At 53.6% G+C, this 19,912-nt stretch overlaps 1 protein-coding gene and 1 long non-coding RNA gene across 2 annotated transcripts; both read left to right on the top strand.

The window, feature by feature from the left end:
- Nucleotides 1-2,431: 2,431 nt before the first annotated feature.
- On the top strand, nucleotides 2,432-16,977 carry PEDS1 (plasmanylethanolamine desaturase 1). The gene is made up of 6 exons (XM_069951935.1): nucleotides 2,432-2,807; nucleotides 11,944-12,063; nucleotides 13,473-13,564; nucleotides 14,913-15,057; nucleotides 15,339-15,551; nucleotides 15,740-16,977. The coding sequence occupies exons 1-6, from the start codon at nucleotides 2,645-2,647 to the stop codon at nucleotides 15,859-15,861; spliced, it is 855 nt and encodes a 284-aa protein (XP_069808036.1). The 5' UTR covers nucleotides 2,432-2,644; the 3' UTR covers nucleotides 15,862-16,977.
- Nucleotides 16,978-19,177: 2,200 nt separating this feature from the next.
- LOC138772336 (uncharacterized) lies at nucleotides 19,178-19,576 on the top strand. Its single transcript, XR_011359749.1, has 2 exons — nucleotides 19,178-19,276; nucleotides 19,361-19,576. It is a non-coding gene; the product is annotated as an uncharacterized lncRNA (long non-coding RNA).
- The last annotated feature ends 336 nt before the right edge of the window (nucleotides 19,577-19,912 follow it).

The following is a 19,912-nucleotide window of genomic DNA, read 5'->3' as shown; positions in this document are numbered from 1 at the left end:
TTTTGGAAATGGGATGACAGGACCCTTTAGTCAAGGAATTTACTCAATCTCCCACATCCTCAAACCCCACTGAAAAATGACCTTCAGAACCAGGGTAGCTTAAGCCGGAAGATGCCCATGTGGTGTCCAGAGATCTTTCACTTACCCTCCTGTCTACCATTCCTGAAAGAAAGGCCGAAACCATCCCCTACAGAAGAATACCCAGGAAGGAGCCCTCTCTTTCCAGAGGTTTGCAATGTTGGTCTTAAGAAAGGTATTCACCAGGAACATCACGGAGTTGACCATACACAACCCCCCTTGTCTCCTCGTACGTTAAGTAGCCTCCCTCTTGACTAGGTTCAGTCTATTCCACCATAACAGTTGGAAGAACACACTGTAGACCCGAGTCCAGAGCGGTTCTGGCAAAATGCAAACACTGCCCAGATATATCAGCAAAGAGCAGGAATGTTTTGATCAGGTTAACCCTTTCCCTGAGGGTCAAAGACCAACCCTTCCACTGATCCACCTTCTGAGCGGCGATTTTTTTTTTGCTGGGACTGGGGAGGAGGTGGCTTAGGGAAAAGACGTCCACTCACCTCCCCAGTTCCAGCAGCAGGTCCCGCATCGCGGCGCTCCGGTACCCGGCCGCTTCCTGGTGTCTGACGCGGGCCCGAAACGTGACGTCTCAGGTCCGCTCAGCCAGTCAGTGAAGGAGGTGGGGTCCGTTTCAAGTCTGCTCAGATTCCCCCTCTGTCACTGACTGGCTGAGCGGACCTGAGACGTATCGTCTCGGGCCCGCCTCAGACACCAGAAAGCTGCCCAGAACCAGGGACCGGAGCGCCGCGATGCGGGACCCGCCACTGGAACCGTGGAGGTGAGTGGACGTCTTTTCCTTTAGCAAAAAAGTGTCGTCCCCCCTGGAGTACCCCTTTAAGCCTTCTGTCCCAGTCTTGTTTAGGGTAATCCCCTTGGCTGAATTTGATGCCGAGGACTTTTGCAGACTCCTGGGCCTCTCGAAATCCAGGATCTCCACCTCCCAGCCAGAGACTCTCACACTTATCCTGGTTGATCTTGGACCCAGATGCCTTTCAGTGGCGCTCCACCTATGATATCACCTGTTGCACTTACTCTTGCAAGGAGACAAATATGGTGATATATGCTACCACCTTCAGCGTGGAATTCGGCTCTGCTGGATCCATTCTCACCACTGCCAACAGTCCACAATCAATCCTCCTAAGGAATGGATCAATTGCAAACATACAACAGAGGGCTTAAAAGGCAACCCTGACTGACACCAGACCCAACCTCAAAAGAGCGGCCGATCCAACCAAGCTGTTACATCCTGTATTATACTCCAAAGCTGCACTCACTATTCTTGTGGTAGGGTCACTGTGTACATACATTACTGATCCTATATTATACTTCAGAGCTGCACTCACTATTCTTGTGGTGGGGTCACTGTGTACATACATTACTGATCCTGAGTTGTATCCTGTACTATACTCCAGAACTGCACTCACTATTCTGCTGGTGGGGTCACTGTGTGTTGGTACGTTACTGCTCCTGTATTATACTTCAGAGCTGCACTCACTGGTGCACTAGGCTGGCTGTGACCTCTGTACAGTGTGGTACTCCGTTATCAGGGTGTATCACTGTATTAAGATATGGGAGATTTCCTGAGGTGTTGGATCTAATCCCATCAGGGGTGATACCACATACATGGCGCTTCTGTATCTCATCTTACCACTCCCTTAGAACCACTTAGCACTACACCCATGTGATGAGCTGCTGTATCTAATGCTGCATTTACACAGAATGATTATTGTTCGAATTATCGCATAAACGATCGCATTTGAGCGATAATTGTACCGTGTAAACATAGCAAACGATCAAACGACGAGCGAGAAATCGTTCATTTTGATCTTTCAACATGCTCTTAAATCTTTGTTCATCATTCGCTGAATATTGGCAGATCCCTTCGTGTAAAGTCTTTCACCGATTTACCCTATGTAAAAGATGGGCTTAAGCGATCTTAAAAACGATTGCAGTAAGAATTTTTCTTACGAATTTTCAATTTTTCTAACGATTTATTCGTCTAAATGCTAATCGTTATAAAAACCAAATCGTTAAACGATCGATTGGTCAAATTATCGCTCTGTATAAACGTAGCATAAGCCTGTCAGTGTGATACACTCTGGGGCGGGGTTCAGGTAACCCCGGGGCCCCTGTGTACATTAGAGCCACATCGCGGGCCCCGGCCTACGTTCAGCCGTGTTTTACTTCTTAGCCATTCTCATACTATGCTCGCTGTCGGTGAATGGCGCTCCCCGGGGAGGCGTGACACACGTGCACACTGAGCAGCACGGCGCGGTGCCCGTGTGGGGAGTGGACGTGGCCCGGGGCACAGAGCAGCAACAAGCCTCCCCCTCATGGTCCACAGGCATCCGCCCACTGAGCCGTTCTATGCGCCACCACCCTGCCTCAGGACCCTGCTGTGCTCCCATTGGCCACATGTCACATGCATACCTTGCGTGGAAGCCCGCCGATTGGCTGCTGATTCACGTTCCTTCCTTTCTATTGGCCAGACCTTCCCGCCCCTCTTCCAGCTGCTCCAATCTGCTACCTAGCGGGTGACTGCGGCCTCTGTGATTGGCTGGTCGTGATCATGGCGAGGACGGTGTACGGAGGAGCCGACAGTGACCCCCGGCTCTGCCCGATGGCCGAGGAGGGAGAACGGGCGGAGAGCGGACGACAGGAGCGGCCGGAGCCGCCGAGGTGGGGCTCCCAGCACGCCGGCGCCAGGGAGCTCGCGGAACTCTACTCTCCAGGTAAGCTGCTGACAGACGGCGGAGTGAGGGGCGGACACACCCGGGGCCGCTCACTGCTCCAGCTCAGCATGTCTCCTGCCGGTGTGCGAGCCCGGGGCGCCGGGAACCGAGATGCTGCAGAACCTCAACATAAACCCGAGGAGCGGGGTCTCCATGGCAACACGTGTCCTGTCAGTGCGCCCCCACCCCTCACTGTGTCCCCCCTCCTCCTCCTCCCCTGAGGTGACTGTGTTCCCCCCCCTCCCCCCCCCCTGAGGTGACTGTGTTCCCCCCCCTCCTCCTCCCCTGAGGTGACTGTGTTCCCCCCCTCCTCCTCCTCCCCTGAGGTGACTGTTACCCCCTCCTCCTCCTCCCCTGAGGTGACTGTGTTCCCCCCCTCCTCCTCCTCCCCTGAGGTGACTGTGTTCCCCCCCTCCTCCTCCTCCCCTGAGGTGACTGTTACCCCCTCCTCCTCCTCCCCTGAGGTGACTGTGTTCCCCCCCTCCTCCTCCTCCCCTGAGGTGACTGTGTTCCCCCCCTCCTCCTCCTCCCCTGAGGTGACTGTGTTCCCCCCCTCCTCCTCCTCCCCTGAGGTGACTGTGTTCCCCCCCTCCTCCTCCTCCCCTGAGGTGACTGTGTTCCCCCCTCCTCCTCCTCCCCTGAGGTGACTGTGTTCCCCCTCCTCCTCCTCCCCTGAGGTGACTGTGTTCCCCCTCCTCCTCCCCTGAGGTGACTGTGTCCCCTCCTCCTCCCCTGAGGTGACTGTGTTCCCCCTCCTCCTCCCCTGAGGTGACTGTGTCCCCCCCTCCTCCCCTGAGGTGACTGTGTCCCCCCCTCCTCCCCTGAGGTGACTGTGTCCCCCCCTCCTCCCCTGAGGTGACTGTGTCCCCCCCTCCTCCCCTGAGGTGACTGTGTCCCCCCCTCCTCCCCTGAGGTGACTGTGTCCCCCCCTCCTCCCCTGAGGTGACTGTGTCCCCCGCTCCTCCTCCTCCTCCTCCCCTGAGGTGACTGTGTCCCCCCCTCCTTCTCCTCCTCCCCTGAGGTGACTGTGTCCCCCCCTCCTTCTCCTCCTCCCCTGAGGTGACTGTTACCCCCTCCTCCTCTGAGGTGACTGTGTTCCCCCCCTCCTCCTCCTCCCCTGAGGTGACTGTGTTCCCCCCTCCTACTCCTCCCCTGAGGTGACTGTGTTCCCCCCTCCTCCTCCTCCTCCCCTGAGGTGACTGTGTCCCCCCCCTCCTCCTCCCCTGAGGTGACTGTGTTCCCCCTCCTCCTCCCCTGAGGTGACTGTGTTCCCCCTCCTCCTCCCCTGAGGTGACTGTGTCCCCTCCTCCTCCCCTGAGGTGACTGTGTTCCCCCTCCTCCTCCCCTGAGGTGACTGTGTTCCCCCTCCTCCTCCCCTGAGGTGACTGTGTTCCCCCTCCTCCTCCCCTGAGGTGACTGTGTTCCCCCTCCTCCTCCCCTGAGGTGACTGTGTTCCCCCTCCTCCTCCCCTGAGGTGACTGTGTTCCCCCTCCTCCTCCCCTGAGGTGACTGTGTTCCCCCTCCTCCTCCCCTGAGGTGACTGTGTTCCCCCTCCTCCTCCCCTGAGGTGACTGTGTTCCCCCTCCTCCTCCCCTGAGGTGACTGTGTTCCCCCTCCTCCTCCCCTGAGGTGACTGTGTTCCCCCTCCTCCTCCCCTGAGGTGACTGTGTTCCCCCTCCTCCTCCCCTGAGGTGACTGTGTTCCCCCTCCTCCTCCCCTGAGGTGACTGTGTTCCCCCTCCTCCTCCCCTGAGGTGACTGTGTTCCCCCTCCTCCTCCCCTGAGGTGACTGTGTTCCCCCTCCTCCTCCCCTGAGGTGACTGTGTTCCCCCTCCTCCTCCCCTGAGGTGACTGTGTTCCCCCTCCTCCTCCCCTGAGGTGACTGTGTTCCCCCTCCTCCTCCCCTGAGGTGACTGTGTTCCCCCTCCTCCTCCCCTGAGGTGACTGTGTTCCCCCTCCTCCTCCCCTGAGGTGACTGTGTTCCCCCTCCTCCTCCCCTGAGGTGACTGTGTTCCCCCTCCTCCTCCCCTGAGGTGACTGTGTCCCCCCCTCCTCCCCTGAGGTGACTGTGTCCCCCCCTCCTCCCCTGAGGTGACTGTGTTTCCCCCTCCTCCTCCCCTGAGGTGACTGTGTTCCCCCCTCCTCCTCCCCTGAGGTGACTGTGTTCCCCCCTCCTCCTCCCCTGAGGTGACTGTGTTCCCCCCTCCTCCTCCCCTGAGGTGACTGTGTTCCCCCCTCCTCCTCCCCTGAGGTGACTGTGTTCCCCCCTCCTCCTCCCCTGAGGTGACTGTGTTCCCCCCTCCTCCTCCCCTGAGGTGACTGTGTTCCCCCCTCCTCCTCCCCTGAGGTGACTGTGTTCCCCCCTCCTCCTCCCCTGAGGTGACTGTGTTCCCCCCTCCTCCTCCCCTGAGGTGACTGTGTTCCCCCCTCCTCCTCCCCTGAGGTGACTGTGTTCCCCCCTCCTCCTCCCCTGAGGTGACTGTGTTCCCCCCTCCTCCTCCCCTGAGGTGACTGTGTTCCCCCCTCCTCCTCCCCTGAGGTGACTGTGTTCCCCCCTCCTCCTCCCCTGAGGTGACTGTGTTCCCCCCTCCTCCTCCCCTGAGGTGACTGTGTTCCCCCCTCCTCCTCCCCTGAGGTGACTGTTTGCCCCCCTTTCTCCTCTGCTCCCAAGTTGACTGTATCCCCCTCCTCTAGAGCTGCACTCACTATTTTGCTGTTACATCATGTCTTAAAGTGACTGTACCACCAGGCCCCGGCTGAAGCACTTGAGGCGGGCTGACCCATCCCCAGTGGGAAGAAACCCCCGCCCGTCCATGACGTGACTCCATTAGAATCAATGGAACCCTATCATAGAGAGCCGGGGTTCCCTCCCACTAAGGGGGGGTTGGCCGCCTCCAGTGCTTAAGCCTGGGCCTGGTGGTACAGTCAATTTAAGGCCCTATTCCACGGAACGATTATCGGCCGATATCGGAATAGAAGGCAATGATCAGCCGACATCGTTCATGTCAGCTGATTGTTAAGGTTGTTTGTCTTTCAACGTGTTGAAAGACAAACGACTTATATAGCAGCGATCTGCTGCTGTCGATCTCCCCCCGGCCCTGCCTGGACTCACCCGCTCGCTGCTGCCGTGTGGAATAGCGGCAGGTCGTGAGCAGGGAACAAGGAGCAAACAAGCCTTTATCCTCCAGAGCTGCACTCAGTATTCTACTGTTATATATCATATGTGATCTCCCACAATGCAGTGCTGTGTGTTGGGGATGTTATGATCTGGGGTATAGAGGTCTGGTATAACCTGTTCCTCCTGTGCAGTCTGTCTGTGTAGATGTAGCAGAGTTGTATGAGCGGAGATAAGCTGCTGGTATGTAGGTGACAGGTGGAGCAGCAGGAGGAGTGTTCTGTAGTGCAGCCGTTGTGTCTCTTGGAGATGAGGTGCGGGTTGTTTGTATGGTGAATATCCTGGATACAGACAGGAGCCCCTGGCCCTGTATACACACATCACAGGCGTCCTGTCACATGGGTGTACCTGATTGCAGATCCAGAGTATTAGACGTGTTGTCTCTGGTCACCTCTAAATCTTCCTTCTGTCCTGGCCAAAAATACGGTGATAATCAGAGCTCAGTCAGATTACCGGAGCGACTGTGTATAGTGACACGATGGATCCCCAGTCCAGGGATCACTGTATATAGTGACACGATGGATCCCCAGTCCAGGGATCACTGTGTATAGTGACACGATGGATCCCCAGTCCAGTCATCACTGTGTATAGTGACACGCTGGATCCCCAGTCTAGTCATCACTGTGTATAGTGACACGATGGATCCCCAGTCCAGCAATCACTGTGTATAGTGACGCTGGATCCCCAGTCCAGGGATCGCTGTGTATAGTGACCCGATGGATCCCCAGTCCAGGGATCGCTGTGTATAGGGACACGATGGATCCCCAGTCCAGCGATCACTGTGTATAGTGACACGATGGATCCCCAGTCCAGGGATCACTGTGTATAGTGACACGATGGATCCCCAGTCCAGGGATCACTGTGTATAGTGACACGATGGATCCCCAGTCCAGGGATCACTGTGTATAGTGACACGATGGATCCCCAGTCCAGGGATCACTGTGTATAGTGACACGATGGATCCCCAGTCCAGGGATCACTGTGTATAGTGACACGATGGATCCCCAGTCCAGGGATCACTGTGTATAGTGACACGATGGATCCCCAGTCTAGTCATCACTGTGTATAGTGACACGCTGGATCCCCAGTCTAGTCATCACTGTGTATAGTGACACAATGGATCCCCAGTCCAGGGATCACTGTGTATAGTGACACGCTGGATCCCCAGTCTGGTCATCACTGTGTATAGTGACACGATGGATCCCCAGTCTAGTCATCACTGTGTATAGTGACACAATGGATCCCCAGTCCAGTCATCACTGTGTATAGTGACACGATGGATCCCCAGTCCAGTCATCACTGTGTATAGTGACACAATGGATCCCCAGTCCAGTCATCACTGTGTATAGTGACACGATGGATCCGCAGTCTAGTCATCACTGTGTATAGTGACGTGACACGATGGATCCCCAGTCTAGTCATCACTGTGTATAGTGACGTGACACGATGGATCCCCAGTCTAGTCATCACTGTGTATAGTGACGTGACACGATGGATCCCCAGTCTAGTCATCACTGTGTATAGTGACACAATGGATCCCCAGTCCAGTCATCACTGTGTATAGTGACAAGATGGATCCCCAGTCCAAGGATCACTCTGTATAGTGAGGTGATGGACCCCCAGTCCAGGGATCACTGTGTATAGTGACAGGATGGATTCCCAGTCCAGGGATCACTGTGTATAGTGACACAATGGATCCCCAGTCCAGTCATCACTGTGTATAGTGACACGCTGGATCCCCAGTCTAGTCATCACTGTGTATAGTGACACAATGGATCCCCAGTCCAGTCATCACTGTGTATAATGACAAGATGGATCCCCAGTCCAAGGATCACTCTGTATAGTGAGGTGATGGACCCCCAGTCCAGGGATCACTGTGTATAGTGAAGTGATGGATCCTGGACTGATAGGGTGCAGGTACCAGTCTATGGGCTGTAGAAGTGCTTGTTGGTGCAGTGACAGTGTTACCTGCACCCTATCAGTTTCAGTTGAGTACAAATCCAAACTTTATGATGTGTATTTTTGCACTAAATTAACCCCTCAAAGTGACTGTGTACCCAATCCGCCCCCCCCCCCCCCCCCCCAAAAAAAAAAAAAATGCTTGAACTGTCAGCTGCTTTTAATCCAAGATCTGTCCTGGGGTCTGATCGGCAGGTGATGCAGTTATTGTCCTAAAAAACAACTTTTAAACTTGCAGCCCTGTGTCAAATTGACGTGGCCTAGAGTGTCTATGCCCTAGGCTTGCACCGCCTCTCTGTCCCTCCTCCCCACCCTCTTCATCATTAGGAATGCCCCAGGCAGGATTTTTCCTATTCATCACGTGTCTGAACTCTGCACAGGTGCCTTAACGATCCAGCCCACACAGGTGATAATTAGGAGAAATTGTTCTAGAGGCATTTGTTATAATGAGGAGGGACGGGGAGACTTCGCAATCCTAGGGCACACACAAGTTTAAAAGTTGTTTTTTAGGACCATAACTTCATCACCTGCCGAACGGACCTCAGGACAGATCTTAGATTAATAGCAGCTATCTGGCAGTACAAGCGGTTTGGGGGGTCAGATTGTGGGTACAGAGTCGCTGTAAGGACAGAGCCCAAAATGGCCTTAAGGATCGGGACAATTTTCAGTTTTGTGTTTTCTTTTTTTTCTCCTCTCCTTCTAAGAGCCATAACACTTAGATTTCTCCAGCTACACGGCCACGTGAGGGATTGCTTTTTTTCAGGAACAGGTGTACTTTGTAATGGCGTCTTTTTCAATCTATCATACCATGTATGACAGAACCTCCAAATATCATTTATCTGATTGGTTGCCGGGGGCGACTGAGCCAGTGTCACTGTACACCATATTTGATAAATCTCCCCCCGATATCTTTATTCTATAGGTCAGTCTGAGTACAGCTATATGCAGGTTATATCGCTTTTCTAATGTTCTATTTTTATTAATTTTTTTTTTTTTTTGCAAATCGGTATGATTACAATGGCCCTATTGTCACTCTTATAGCGCTTTTATTTTTTCTGCCATGATGTCTAGTTTTTATCAACACCATATTTGTGTAGATGCGACGTATTGATCAATTTTTATTACTTAAAAAAAAAAAGAAAATGGAACAAAAAGCACCAATCTTGTCGTCTTTTTACCGCTTTTTGTTTACGCCGTTCACCGTGCAGAAACAATATTGGAGGATTACGCATGCTACGGTATATAATATGTTTGTATTTTTTAATTTATATGTTTTATAACACACTATGTCCCCTTAGGGGACTTAAACATTTTTACATTGGATTTAATACACTGATCATTGCTATGCCATGCCATAGCCATAGCATTGATCAGTGTTATCCGTGATCAGTGCATAGAGCCTGCCTGTACAGACTCTATACATTGATCGCCGATCTGACTGCCGGGAGGAAGGTAAGGGACCTCCGGCAGTCAGATAGAACGATCGGAACTCCGCTTTCACGCTGCAGGGGTCCCGATCTGTCAGTGACACAAGCACAGCTCTGGGATCGCAGCACTGCAGGGTTTAATGGCGGCCTGCTGAGCGAGCGTGGCAGCCTGTCATTAACAGTGAGGACCTAGCTGCTGATAGCAGCCGGTCCCCACGGGATATGAAGTGAGCTCAGCCCTTGAGCTCACTTCATAGTGCCGCCGGACCCACTGGTGTACAGGTTAAAGGGGTACTCCGGCAAGTCTTTTTTATTTCAAATCAACTGGTTTGAGAAGGTTATATAGATTTGTAATTTACTTCTATTTAAAAATCTCCAGTCTTCCCATACTTATTAGCTGCTGTATGTCCTGCAGGAAGTGGTGTATGCCTTTATAGTTACTGTGGCCTCCCATAATTCCCTGCACTGTATTATAGGCCTGTTCATCCTGAGCCACAGGCAGGGGTTATAAGCTGCTGTTTGTCAGATGCCCTATGAGAGCACACTTTGATCACGTTCTGGTTGCACCTCGGTTGTGGCGTCCTTTGCTTCTGGCATCGTCATCACTCTCTGATTTCCTGCTGCTTTTTCTCTTACATATAGTGCCGAGTGGGCGCCTAGCCCGTATCTGTATAGTGCCGAGTGGGCGCCTAGCCCGTATCTGTATAGTGCCGAGTGGGCGCCTAGCCCGTATCTGTATAGTGCCGAGTGGGCGCCTAGCCCGTATCTGTATAGTGCCGAGTGGGCGCCTAGCCCGTATCTGTATAGTGCCGAGTGGGCGCCTAGCCCGTATCTGTATAGTGCCGAGTGGGCGCCTAGCCCGTATCTGTATAGTGCCGAGTGGGCGCCTAGCCCGTATCTGTATAGTGCCGAGTGGGCGCCTAGCCCGTATCTGTATAGTGCCGAGTGGGCGCCTAGCCCGTATCTGTATAGTGCCGAGTGGGCGCCTAGCCCGTATCTGTATAGTGCCGAGTGGGCGCCTAGCCCGTATCTGTATAGTGCCGAGTGGGCGCCTAGCCCGTATCTGTATAGTGCCGAGTGGGCGCCTAGCCCGTATCTGTATAGTGCCGAGTGGGCGCCTAGCCCGTATCTGTATAGTGCCGAGTGGGCGCCTAGCCCGTATCTGTATAGTGCCGAGTGGGCGCCTAGCCCGTATCTGTATAGTGCCGAGTGGGCGCCTAGCCCGTATCTGTATAGTGCCGAGTGGGCGCCTAGCCCGTATCTGTATAGTGCCGAGTGGGCGCCTAGCCCGTATCTGTATAGTGCCGAGTGGGCGCCTAGCCCGTATCTGTATAGTGCCGAGTGGGCGCCTAGCCCGTATCTGTATAGTGCCGAGTGGGCGCCTAGCCCGTATCTGTATAGTGCCGAGTGGGCGCCTAGCCCGTATCTGTATAGTGCCGAGTGGGCGCCTAGCCCGTATCTGTATAGTGCCGAGTGGGCGCCTAGCCCGTATCTGTATAGTGCCGAGTGGGCGCCTAGCCCGTATCTGTATAGTGCCGAGTGGGCGCCTAGCCCGTATCTGTATAGTGCCGAGTGGGCGCCTAGCCCGTATCTGTATAGTGCCGAGTGGGCGCCTAGCCCGTATCTGTATAGTGCCGAGTGGGCGCCTAGCCCGTATCTGTATAGTGCCGAGTGGGCGCCTAGCCCGTATCTGTATAGTGCCGAGTGGGCGCCTAGCCCGTATCTGTATAGTGCCGAGTGGGCGCCTAGCCCGTATCTGTATAGTGCCGAGTGGGCGCCTAGCCCGTATCTGTATAGTGCCGAGTGGGCGCCTAGCCCGTATCTGTATAGTGCCGAGTGGGCGCCTAGCCCGTATCTGTATAGTGCCGAGTGGGCGCCTAGCCCGTATCTGTATAGTGCCGAGTGGGCGCCTAGCCCGTATCTGTATAGTGCCGAGTGGGCGCCTAGCCCGTATCTGTATAGTGCCGAGTGGGCGCCTAGCCCGTATCTGTATAGTGCCGAGTGGGCGCCTAGCCCGTATCTGTATAGTGCCGAGTGGGCGCCTAGCCCGTATCTGTATAGTGCCGAGTGGGCGCCTAGCCCGTATCTGTATAGTGCCGAGTGGGCGCCTAGCCCGTATCTGTATAGTGCCGAGTGGGCGCCTAGCCCGTATCTGTATAGTGCCGAGTGGGCGCCTAGCCCGTATCTGTATAGTGCCGAGTGGGCGCCTAGCCCGTATCTGTATAGTGCCGAGTGGGCGCCTAGCCCGTATCTGTATAGTGCCGAGTGGGCGCCTAGCCCGTATCTGTATAGTGCCGAGTGGGCGCCTAGCCCGTATCTGTATAGTGCCGAGTGGGCGCCTAGCCCGTATCTGTATAGTGCCGAGTGGGCGCCTAGCCCGTATCTGTATAGTGCCGAGTGGGCGCCTAGCCCGTATCTGTATAGTGCCGAGTGGGCGCCTAGCCCGTATCTGTATAGTCCTGAGTGGTAGCCTATCCTTTATATGTAGTTATATAATACTGAGTGTGACTCACTCTCCACAGTCCACTGTGGGGCGCTGTCCCTGATCATTTATAATGGTGTCTTCTTCTCTGCAGGGAAGAGGCTACAGGAATGGGTCTCCGTCATCCTCTGCTTCCTCCTCATGTCCTTCAATTTCTGCAACTTGGTGCGGTACTTCAGCATCGAACACACAGCCAGCATTGTCCTCAGTGTAGGTAAGTGAGGCCGACCAAAAGTATGTGCCCCCTCCCTGATATCACACCTGTCTATGGGGAAGGAGGGGGGGCTCCTGTTCTTGATGTTCCTATAGATCTCTCCCCATACTGTGGCCACAAAGTTCCTGGTTCAGATGTGGCCATGGGCTGTCCTCCCCCAGACCCTACACATCTAATGTGCTGACCCAGCCCGTCACCATCGCCATTCCTCACGTGTGTCACATGATTCAGCAAATATCTGAGAAATGTCGCCCGGTCACTAAGTAACCCGGACTGACAACAATACATGATGAGATAGTGTGTCACCCCCGCCCCTAGACGCAGGGATAACACCCGAGGGCCCCTATACAGGGGATTACATATATACACACATTTACCATCATACTTACAGACGGATATACACAGGGTCTCTCATCTCTACATAGACTCCCTGTGAGGCCCGGAGCCCCTGGGTGCACAGAGTGATGAATTGGCTGACAGGAGTCGTCCCCGGAGGGTCATAATCTGCATCAGACTTAACGCTTCTCCCTGAGGATGAGGAGGGAATTCTGCCGTGATGTGTAATGTGAGCGCTACTCTGGAGGTTAACCCCCTCCTCCCCTGTCCAGGATTAGCTGCTGAGTCTTTATCTTGTCCTGGACCCGGTCACCTCCAGAGCTGCGCTCGCTATGTTGCTATTAGTTGACGAGTGTCATCCGAGCTCCTTTGCTGCTCTGGATTTGAGCCTTACCTCTTGCTCTCCAGCAGGACTACAACTCCCAGCAAATGATGGGAGGGCTGGAGGGCCGCTGGGTGGGGATCACTGGGCTACAGTAATTGTTCTCCTCAGTCCAGGAATCACTGAGCACATTGTAACAAACCCTCAGCTGGTTTTCAGCCTAGTAACATCACAGCCATTGTGTCATACTTATTTAACTATTTAGCTAATATATCAGTGATGTCATACAGGGGGCGGGGCTGTGACTACCTCCTACACCATATATAGGGGTGGCCCGGGACTGTATGACCCGGAGGGAGCTATAGGGCGCTGTCTACATTCATGCTCTTCAGCTGTTGCAGGGCTGTGATTCCCATCATCCAGTGAAGCAGCGTTGTGATTGCAGCTCTGGATGAGCAGTGATGTCACAGAGATGTGATGCTCTGTTGGACGTTGCTCCTCCTCTATAGTCAGTAGGTAAATAGTGCAGTGAATATTAGTGGGAGATAAGGGCTGAGTGTACACAGTGATAGCAGGGTGTGAAGAGCCGCCGTAAAGCCATAAATGATGGTGGAAGAGATACCGTGCTGATGCTGACACTCCCCCTCCTCACCGCACCGGCTTTCCCGAACTCTGAGCAGCCGATGCTGAGGAATACTGACTGTTTCCTGGTTAACCCCTTGTTGTGCACTCACTCCTGTCCTCTGTCTAGTTGCAGGGATCGTGACAGCTGACTTCGCATCCGGACTGGTGCATTGGGGAGCTGACACCTGGGGCTCTGTGGAGCTGCCCATTGTGGGAAAGGTGAGTCATGTGACCTAATTCTGAGACCTGATTGCCTCTGTTTACTTTACTGTATTGGTTCTGTAGATGGCTGTTCCCTGTTGTCCGCCACTCAACATAAGACTGAAACTACCTTTTCACCACTGGTACTATTACTCTCTAGTATCAGCCATGTCAGGCTGGGGGGGGGGGGGGGGGTGACTGTAGGACAGGTATATACAATCTATTACTCTCTAGTATCAGCCATGTCAGTCGGGGGGGGACTGTAGGACAGGTATATACAATCTATTACTCTCTGGTATCAGCCATGTCAGTCTGGGGGGGGGTGTGACTGTAGGACAGGTATATACAATCTATTACTCTCTAGTATCAGCCATGTCAGGCTGGGGGGGGGGTGACTGTAGGACAGGTATATACAATCTATTACTCTGTAGTATCAGCCATGTCAGTCGGGGGGGGGGGACTGTAGGACAGGTATATACAATCTATTACTCTCTGGTATCAGCCATGTCAGTCTGGGGGGGGGGGGTGACTGTAGGACAGGTATATACAATCTATTACTCTCTGGTATTAGCCATGTCAGGCTGGGGGGGGGGGGGTGACTGTAGGACAGGTATATTCAATCTATTACTCTCTGGTATCAGCCATGTCAGGCTGGGGGGGGGGGGTGACTGTAGGACAGGTATATTCAATCTATTACTCTCTGGTATCAGCCATGTCAGGCTGGGAAGGGGGTGTAGGACATGTATATACAATCTATTACTCTCTGGTATCAGCCATGTCAGGCTGGGGGGGGGTGACTGTAGGACAGGTATATTCAATCTATTACTCTTTGGTATCAGCCATGTCAGGCTGGGGGGGGGGGGGGTGACTGTAGGACAGGTATATTCAATATATTACTCTCTGGTATCAGCCATGTCAGGCTGGGGGGGGTGACTGTAGGACAGGTATATACAATCTATTACTCTCTGGTATCAGCCATGTCAGGCTGGGGGGGGGGGGGTGACTGTAGGACAGGTATATTCAATCTATTACTCTCTGGTATCAGCCATGTCAGGCTGGGGGGGGTGACTGTAGGACAGGTATATACAATCTATTACTCTCTGGTATCAGCCATGTCAGGCTGGGGGGGGGGGTGACTGTAGGACAGGTATATACAATCTATTACTCTCTGGTATCAGCCATGTCAGGCTGGGGGGGGGGGGGTGACTGTAGGACAGGTATATACAATCTATTACTCCCTGGTATCAGCCATGTCAGGCTGGGGGGGTGACTGTAGGACAGGTGTATACAATCTATTACTCCCTGGTGTCAGGCTGGGAGGTGTATGTCTGTTCCTGCCTTGACACGGTGCTATCTTCTATTTCAGGCCTTTATACGACCCTTCCGGGAGCATCACATCGACCCCACAGCCATCACCAGACACGACTTCATTGAAACCAATGGCGACAACTGCATGCTGACCGTCATTCCTCTGGGCTGCATGGCCTACAAATTCCTCTTCCTCTCTCCAGGTAGTGAAAGTAATGGAGGCGAATGCCTCACATAATCCATGTCACAGTGTTGCCTCCATGTCTCCTTCAATGGTCTACAGCTATATTATCTGTAATACTCCGTTCGCGTCCGGAGCTGCCTCATTATTCTTAGTGATGTTCCTACGGGGGCAATTCCACAATTTGGAATAGCGAGTGCAGCTCTGGAGCATAGGACACGATATAACAGCAGAATAACGAGTGCAGCTCATTGTATGTATCGCTCATGTGCCCAGGCATCATGTGACTCTTTTCCCTCACAGATCACCTCTATAAGTCATACGCTGCTGAATGTTTCATCTTTGCCCTGGCGATGTTTGTGACGCTCACCAACCAGATTCACAAGTGGTCTCACACGTACTTCGGTCTTCCTTCCTGGGTGGTCTTCCTTCAGGACTGGCACATCATCCTACCCCGCAAGCACCACCGCATCCACCATGTATCTCCACACGAGACATATTTCTGCATCACCACTGGTGAGAACAAGGACCTTGGGGGGGGGGGGGGGGGGATGTCACACCCTGTGCAGAGCCTAGAATAAGGACTGTGAGCAAGCAGGGGCTGCTGGGAGACTTTATCAGGGTATACCGGTGGTCTGCCCTTGGAGGGGTCCATGCTGCCCCCTGTGCATCCTCACCTGTTTTTTTTTCTTCTTGTCATTAAGGTTGGCTGAACTACCCTCTCGAGAAGATTGGATTCTGGAAACGTCTTGAAGACCTCATCCAGGGGATGACGGGTGAGAAGCCCCGATCGGACGACCTGAAGTGGGCTCAGAAAGTGAAGTAACCCCGGCCGGCCCGCCGCTCCGCTAACAGTTGCCAACTTATAAAACTAAAAGCCATTAGCCAAATATCTAAAGGACTGAAGTGGAAATAACTGACTAATAAGCACAAGACGGATTGTGCTGATCTCCAGAGACTGATCCAAGACTCGCACTCCGCGCTTTAGGCGCCCCTCCCTCCATTCTTGTTGTTTTCTTTTCCTCTTTTTTTTTTTTTTTTTTTTTTTTTTGTTGCTGATGACCTTTCGCCTTGCTGAGCATCATGTGACCATCACATGATCCAGAAAAGAGGAAGATTGTACTCTTTTGCACTATGGAGACGCATCAGTGAAGTCGATAACATTTGTTGTATCAACATGAAATCTGCCGTTGACGCTGCGGGGAAGCCTGAGGCGAAGACGAAGAGTAAATCCACCCCCATTTTTGTTGCTGTGTTGTGAATGAGTATTTTTCATTTGTGGAGAAGGGCTATAGGTGCTTGACAGTGGCAGAACGAGAGTGTCCGGCAATGTTCTTCTCACCGCTGATGCCATCCTCCTGCTTTGTTAGAAGGAAGCAGGCCCTATATACACATACCTCCTGACTGCTTGTGACTATGGGCGAGGTTCCGGCACTGCACTGCCGCTCTTATAGAAGACTGAGCAACTAATCAATAAAACTTGCAGCAGATAAGTAGCCATGATCCTGTAAGTGAGCGGTGCGGGGAGGAGGCAACAGCGAAGATGGCCTAGCGGTGCGGGGAGGAGGCAACAGCGGAGATGGCCTAGCGGTCCGGGGAGGAGGCAACAGCGAAGATGGCCTAGCGGTGCGGGCAGGAGGCAACAGCGGAGATGGCCTAGCGGTGCGGGGAGGAGGCAACAGCGGAGATGGCCTAGCGGTGCGGGGAGGAGGCAACAGCGAAGATGGCGTAGTGGTGCGGAGAGGAGGCAATAGAGGAGATGGCCTAGCGGTGCGGGGAGGAGGCAACAGCGGAGATGGCCTAGCGGTGCGGGGAGGAGGCAACAGCGAAGATGGCGTAGTGGTGCGGGGAGGAGGCAATAGAGGAGATGGCCTAGCGGTGCGGGGAGGAGGCAACAGTGGAGATGGCCTAGCGGTGCGGGGAGGAGGCAATAGAGGAGATGGCCTAGCGGGGAGGGGGCAATAGAGGAGATGGCCTAGCGGTGCGGGGAGGGGGCAATAGAGGAGATGGCCTTGCGGTGCGGGGAGGGGGCAATAGAGGAGATGGCCTTGCGGTGCGGGGAGGAGGCAACAGCGGAGATGGCCTAGCGGTGCGGGGAGGGGGCAACAGAGGAGATGGCCTAGCGGTGCGGGGAGGGGGCAACAGAGGAGATGGCCTAGCGGTGCGGGTAGGAGGAGGCAATAGAGGAGATGGCCTAGTGGTGCGGGGAGGAGGCAACAGCGGAGATGGCCTAGCGGTGCGGGTAGGAGGAGGCAGGGGAGACGAACGAGCGGAGTGGGGAAAAGGAGGTAGGGGAGATGGAGAAGCAGTGAGAAAGCGGTAGACAGTTGAGTGATGTAAGGAGGAGATGGCCGAGCAGTGCAGGAAATAGGGTGCTGGGAGAGGTTATTGGGGTGCAGGAAATAGGGAACGCAGCAAAGGATGTTACAGCGAGGATCTGAAGGTGGCAGTCGATGGCTTAGCAATAAATGGAGCTGAGACTGCAGAAGAGGTGGGAGCGGTGCGGGGAGGCAGCAGAGGATAAGTGAGTTCTGGAGGGAGGACTGGACGGCTTGCATGATAACCCTCACAACCCTATAGAGGGAGTAGCTGACTGTAGGGATTATGTCAGGTAGCATCAAATAGGACTGGGCACGGCTGCCATCTGTGCAGGCCGGATATTCCCCCTGCACTGTCCTCCACTTGGCTATGTCCATGTGATCATAGGCTGTAATATCTGATCTGGAGCCGCTGCTGGGGATCACCGAGATCAGTCATCACTGTATAATGGAACATTCTGCTGCTTTCTAGTGGATTTCATCACAGTTCATTACACTTTTCAAGATCTTTGCTTGATGTCGGTGAAGGGGAACAATCCATCCAAACCATCTACTGTAACAGTGCATCTAAGCCAAGACCATCAGCTGACAGCAGGCAGTGGTCATAGTGTATCTAAGCCAAGGCCATCAGCTGACAGCAGGCAGTGGTCATAGTGTATCTAAGCCAAGGCCATCAGCTGACAGCAGGCAGTGGTCATAGTGATCTAAGCCAAGGCCGTCAGCTGATAGCAGGCAGTGGTCATAGTGATCTAAGCCAAGGCCGTCAGCTGACAGCAGGCAGTGGTCATAGTGTATCTAAGCCAAGGCCATCAGCTGACAGCAGGCAGTGGTCATAGTGTATCTAAGCCTAGGTCATCAGCTGACAGCAGGCAGTGTTCACAGTGTATCTAAGCCTAGGTCATCAGCTGACAGCAGGCAGTGTTCACAGTGTATCTAAGCCTAGGTCATCAGCTGATAGCAGGCAGTGTTCACAGTGTATCTAAGCCTAGGTCATCAGCTGATAGCAGGCAGTGGTCACAGTGTATCTAAGCCTAGGTCATCAGCAGGCAGTGGTCATAGTGTATCTAAGCCAAAGCCATCAGCTGACAGCAGGCAGTGGTCATAGTGATCTAAGCCAAGGCCATCAGCTGATAGCAGGCAGTGGTCACAGTGTATCTAAGCCTAGGTCATCAGCAGGCAGTGGTCATAGTGTATCTAAGCCAAGGCCATCAGCTGACAGCAGGCGGTGGTCATAGTGATCTAAGCCAAGGCCATCAGCTGACAGCAGGCAGTGGTCATAGTGATCTAAGCCAAGGCCATCAGCTGACAGCAGGCAGTGGTCATAGTGATCTAAGCCAAGGCCATCAGCTGATAGCAGGCAGTGGTCACAGTGTATCTAAGCCTAGGTCATCAGCAGGCAGTGGTCATAGTGTATCTAAGCCAAGGCCATCAGCTGACAGCAGGCGGTGGTCATAGTGATCTAAGCCAAGGCCATCAGCTGACAGCAGGCAGTGGTCATAGTGATCTAAGCCAAGGCCATCAGCTGACAGCAGGCAGTGGTCATAGTGATCTAAGCCAAGGCCATCAGCTGATAGCAGGCAGTGGTCACAGTGTATCTAAGCCTAGGTCATCAGCTGACAGCAGGCGGTGGTCATAGTGATCTAAGCCAAGGCCATCAGCTGACAGCAGGCGGTGGTCATAGTGATCTAAGCCAAGGCCATCAGCTGATAGCAGGCAGTGGTCACAGTGTATCTAAGCCAAGGCCATCAGCTGACAGCAGGCAATGGTCATAGTGATCTAAGCCAAGGCCATCAGCTGATAGCAGGCAGTGGTCACAGTGTATCTAAGCCAAGGCCATCAGCTGACAGCAGGCAGTGGTCATAGTGATCTAAGCCAAGGCCATCAGCTGATAGCAGGCAGTGGTCACAGTGTATCTAAGCCTAGGTCATCAGCAGGCAGTGGTCATAGTGTATCTAAGCCAAAGCCATCAGCTGACAGCAGGCAGTGGTCATAGTGATCTAAGCCAAGGCCATCAGCTGATAGCAGGCAGTGTTCACAGTGTATCTAAGCCTAGGTCATCAGCTGATAGCAGGCAGTGTTCACAGTGTATCTAAGCCTAGGTCATCAGCTGACAGCAGGCAGTGGTCATAGTGATCTAAGCCAAGGCCATCAGCTGATAGCAGGCAGTGTTCACAGTGTATCTAAGCCTAGGTCATCAGCTGACAGCAGGCAGTGTTCACAGTGTATCTAAGCCTAGGTCATCAGCTGATAGCAGGCAGTGTTCACAGTGTATCTAAGCCTAGGTCATCAGCTGACAGCAGGCAGTGGTCATAGTGATCTAAGCCAAGGCCATCAGCTGATAGCAGGCAATGGTCACAGTGTATCTAAGCCTAGGTCATCAGCAGGCAGTGGTCATAGTGTATCTAAGCCAAGGCCATCAGCTGACAGCAGGCAGTGGTCATAGTGATCTAAGCCAAGGCCATCAGCTGACAGCAGGCAGTGGTCATAGTGTATCTAAGCCAAGGCCATCAGCTGACAGCAGGCAGTGGTCATAGTGTATCTAAGCCAAGGTCATCAGCA

Source organism: Dendropsophus ebraccatus, chromosome 14 (assembly GCF_027789765.1).
Source record: "Dendropsophus ebraccatus isolate aDenEbr1 chromosome 14, aDenEbr1.pat, whole genome shotgun sequence".
Taxonomy (NCBI): Eukaryota; Metazoa; Chordata; class Amphibia; order Anura; family Hylidae; genus Dendropsophus; species Dendropsophus ebraccatus.
This window is presented reverse-complemented; position numbering and strand designations above follow the sequence as displayed.

What these genes read in the sequence shown, in the direction of transcription:
- PEDS1 (XM_069951935.1), top strand. Translation starts at nt 2,645, where the DNA reads ATGGCGAGGACGGTGTACGGAGGAGCCGACAGTGACCCCCGGCTCTGC. An exon ending in CGCGGAACTCTACTCTCCAG is followed by an intron (nt 2,808 to 11,943) that starts GTAAGCTGCTGA and finishes TCTTCTCTGCAG; the next exon opens with GGAAGAGGCTACAGGAATGG. An exon ending in ATATTTCTGCATCACCACTG is followed by an intron (nt 15,552 to 15,739) that starts GTGAGAACAAGG and finishes CTTGTCATTAAG; the next exon opens with GTTGGCTGAACTACCCTCTC.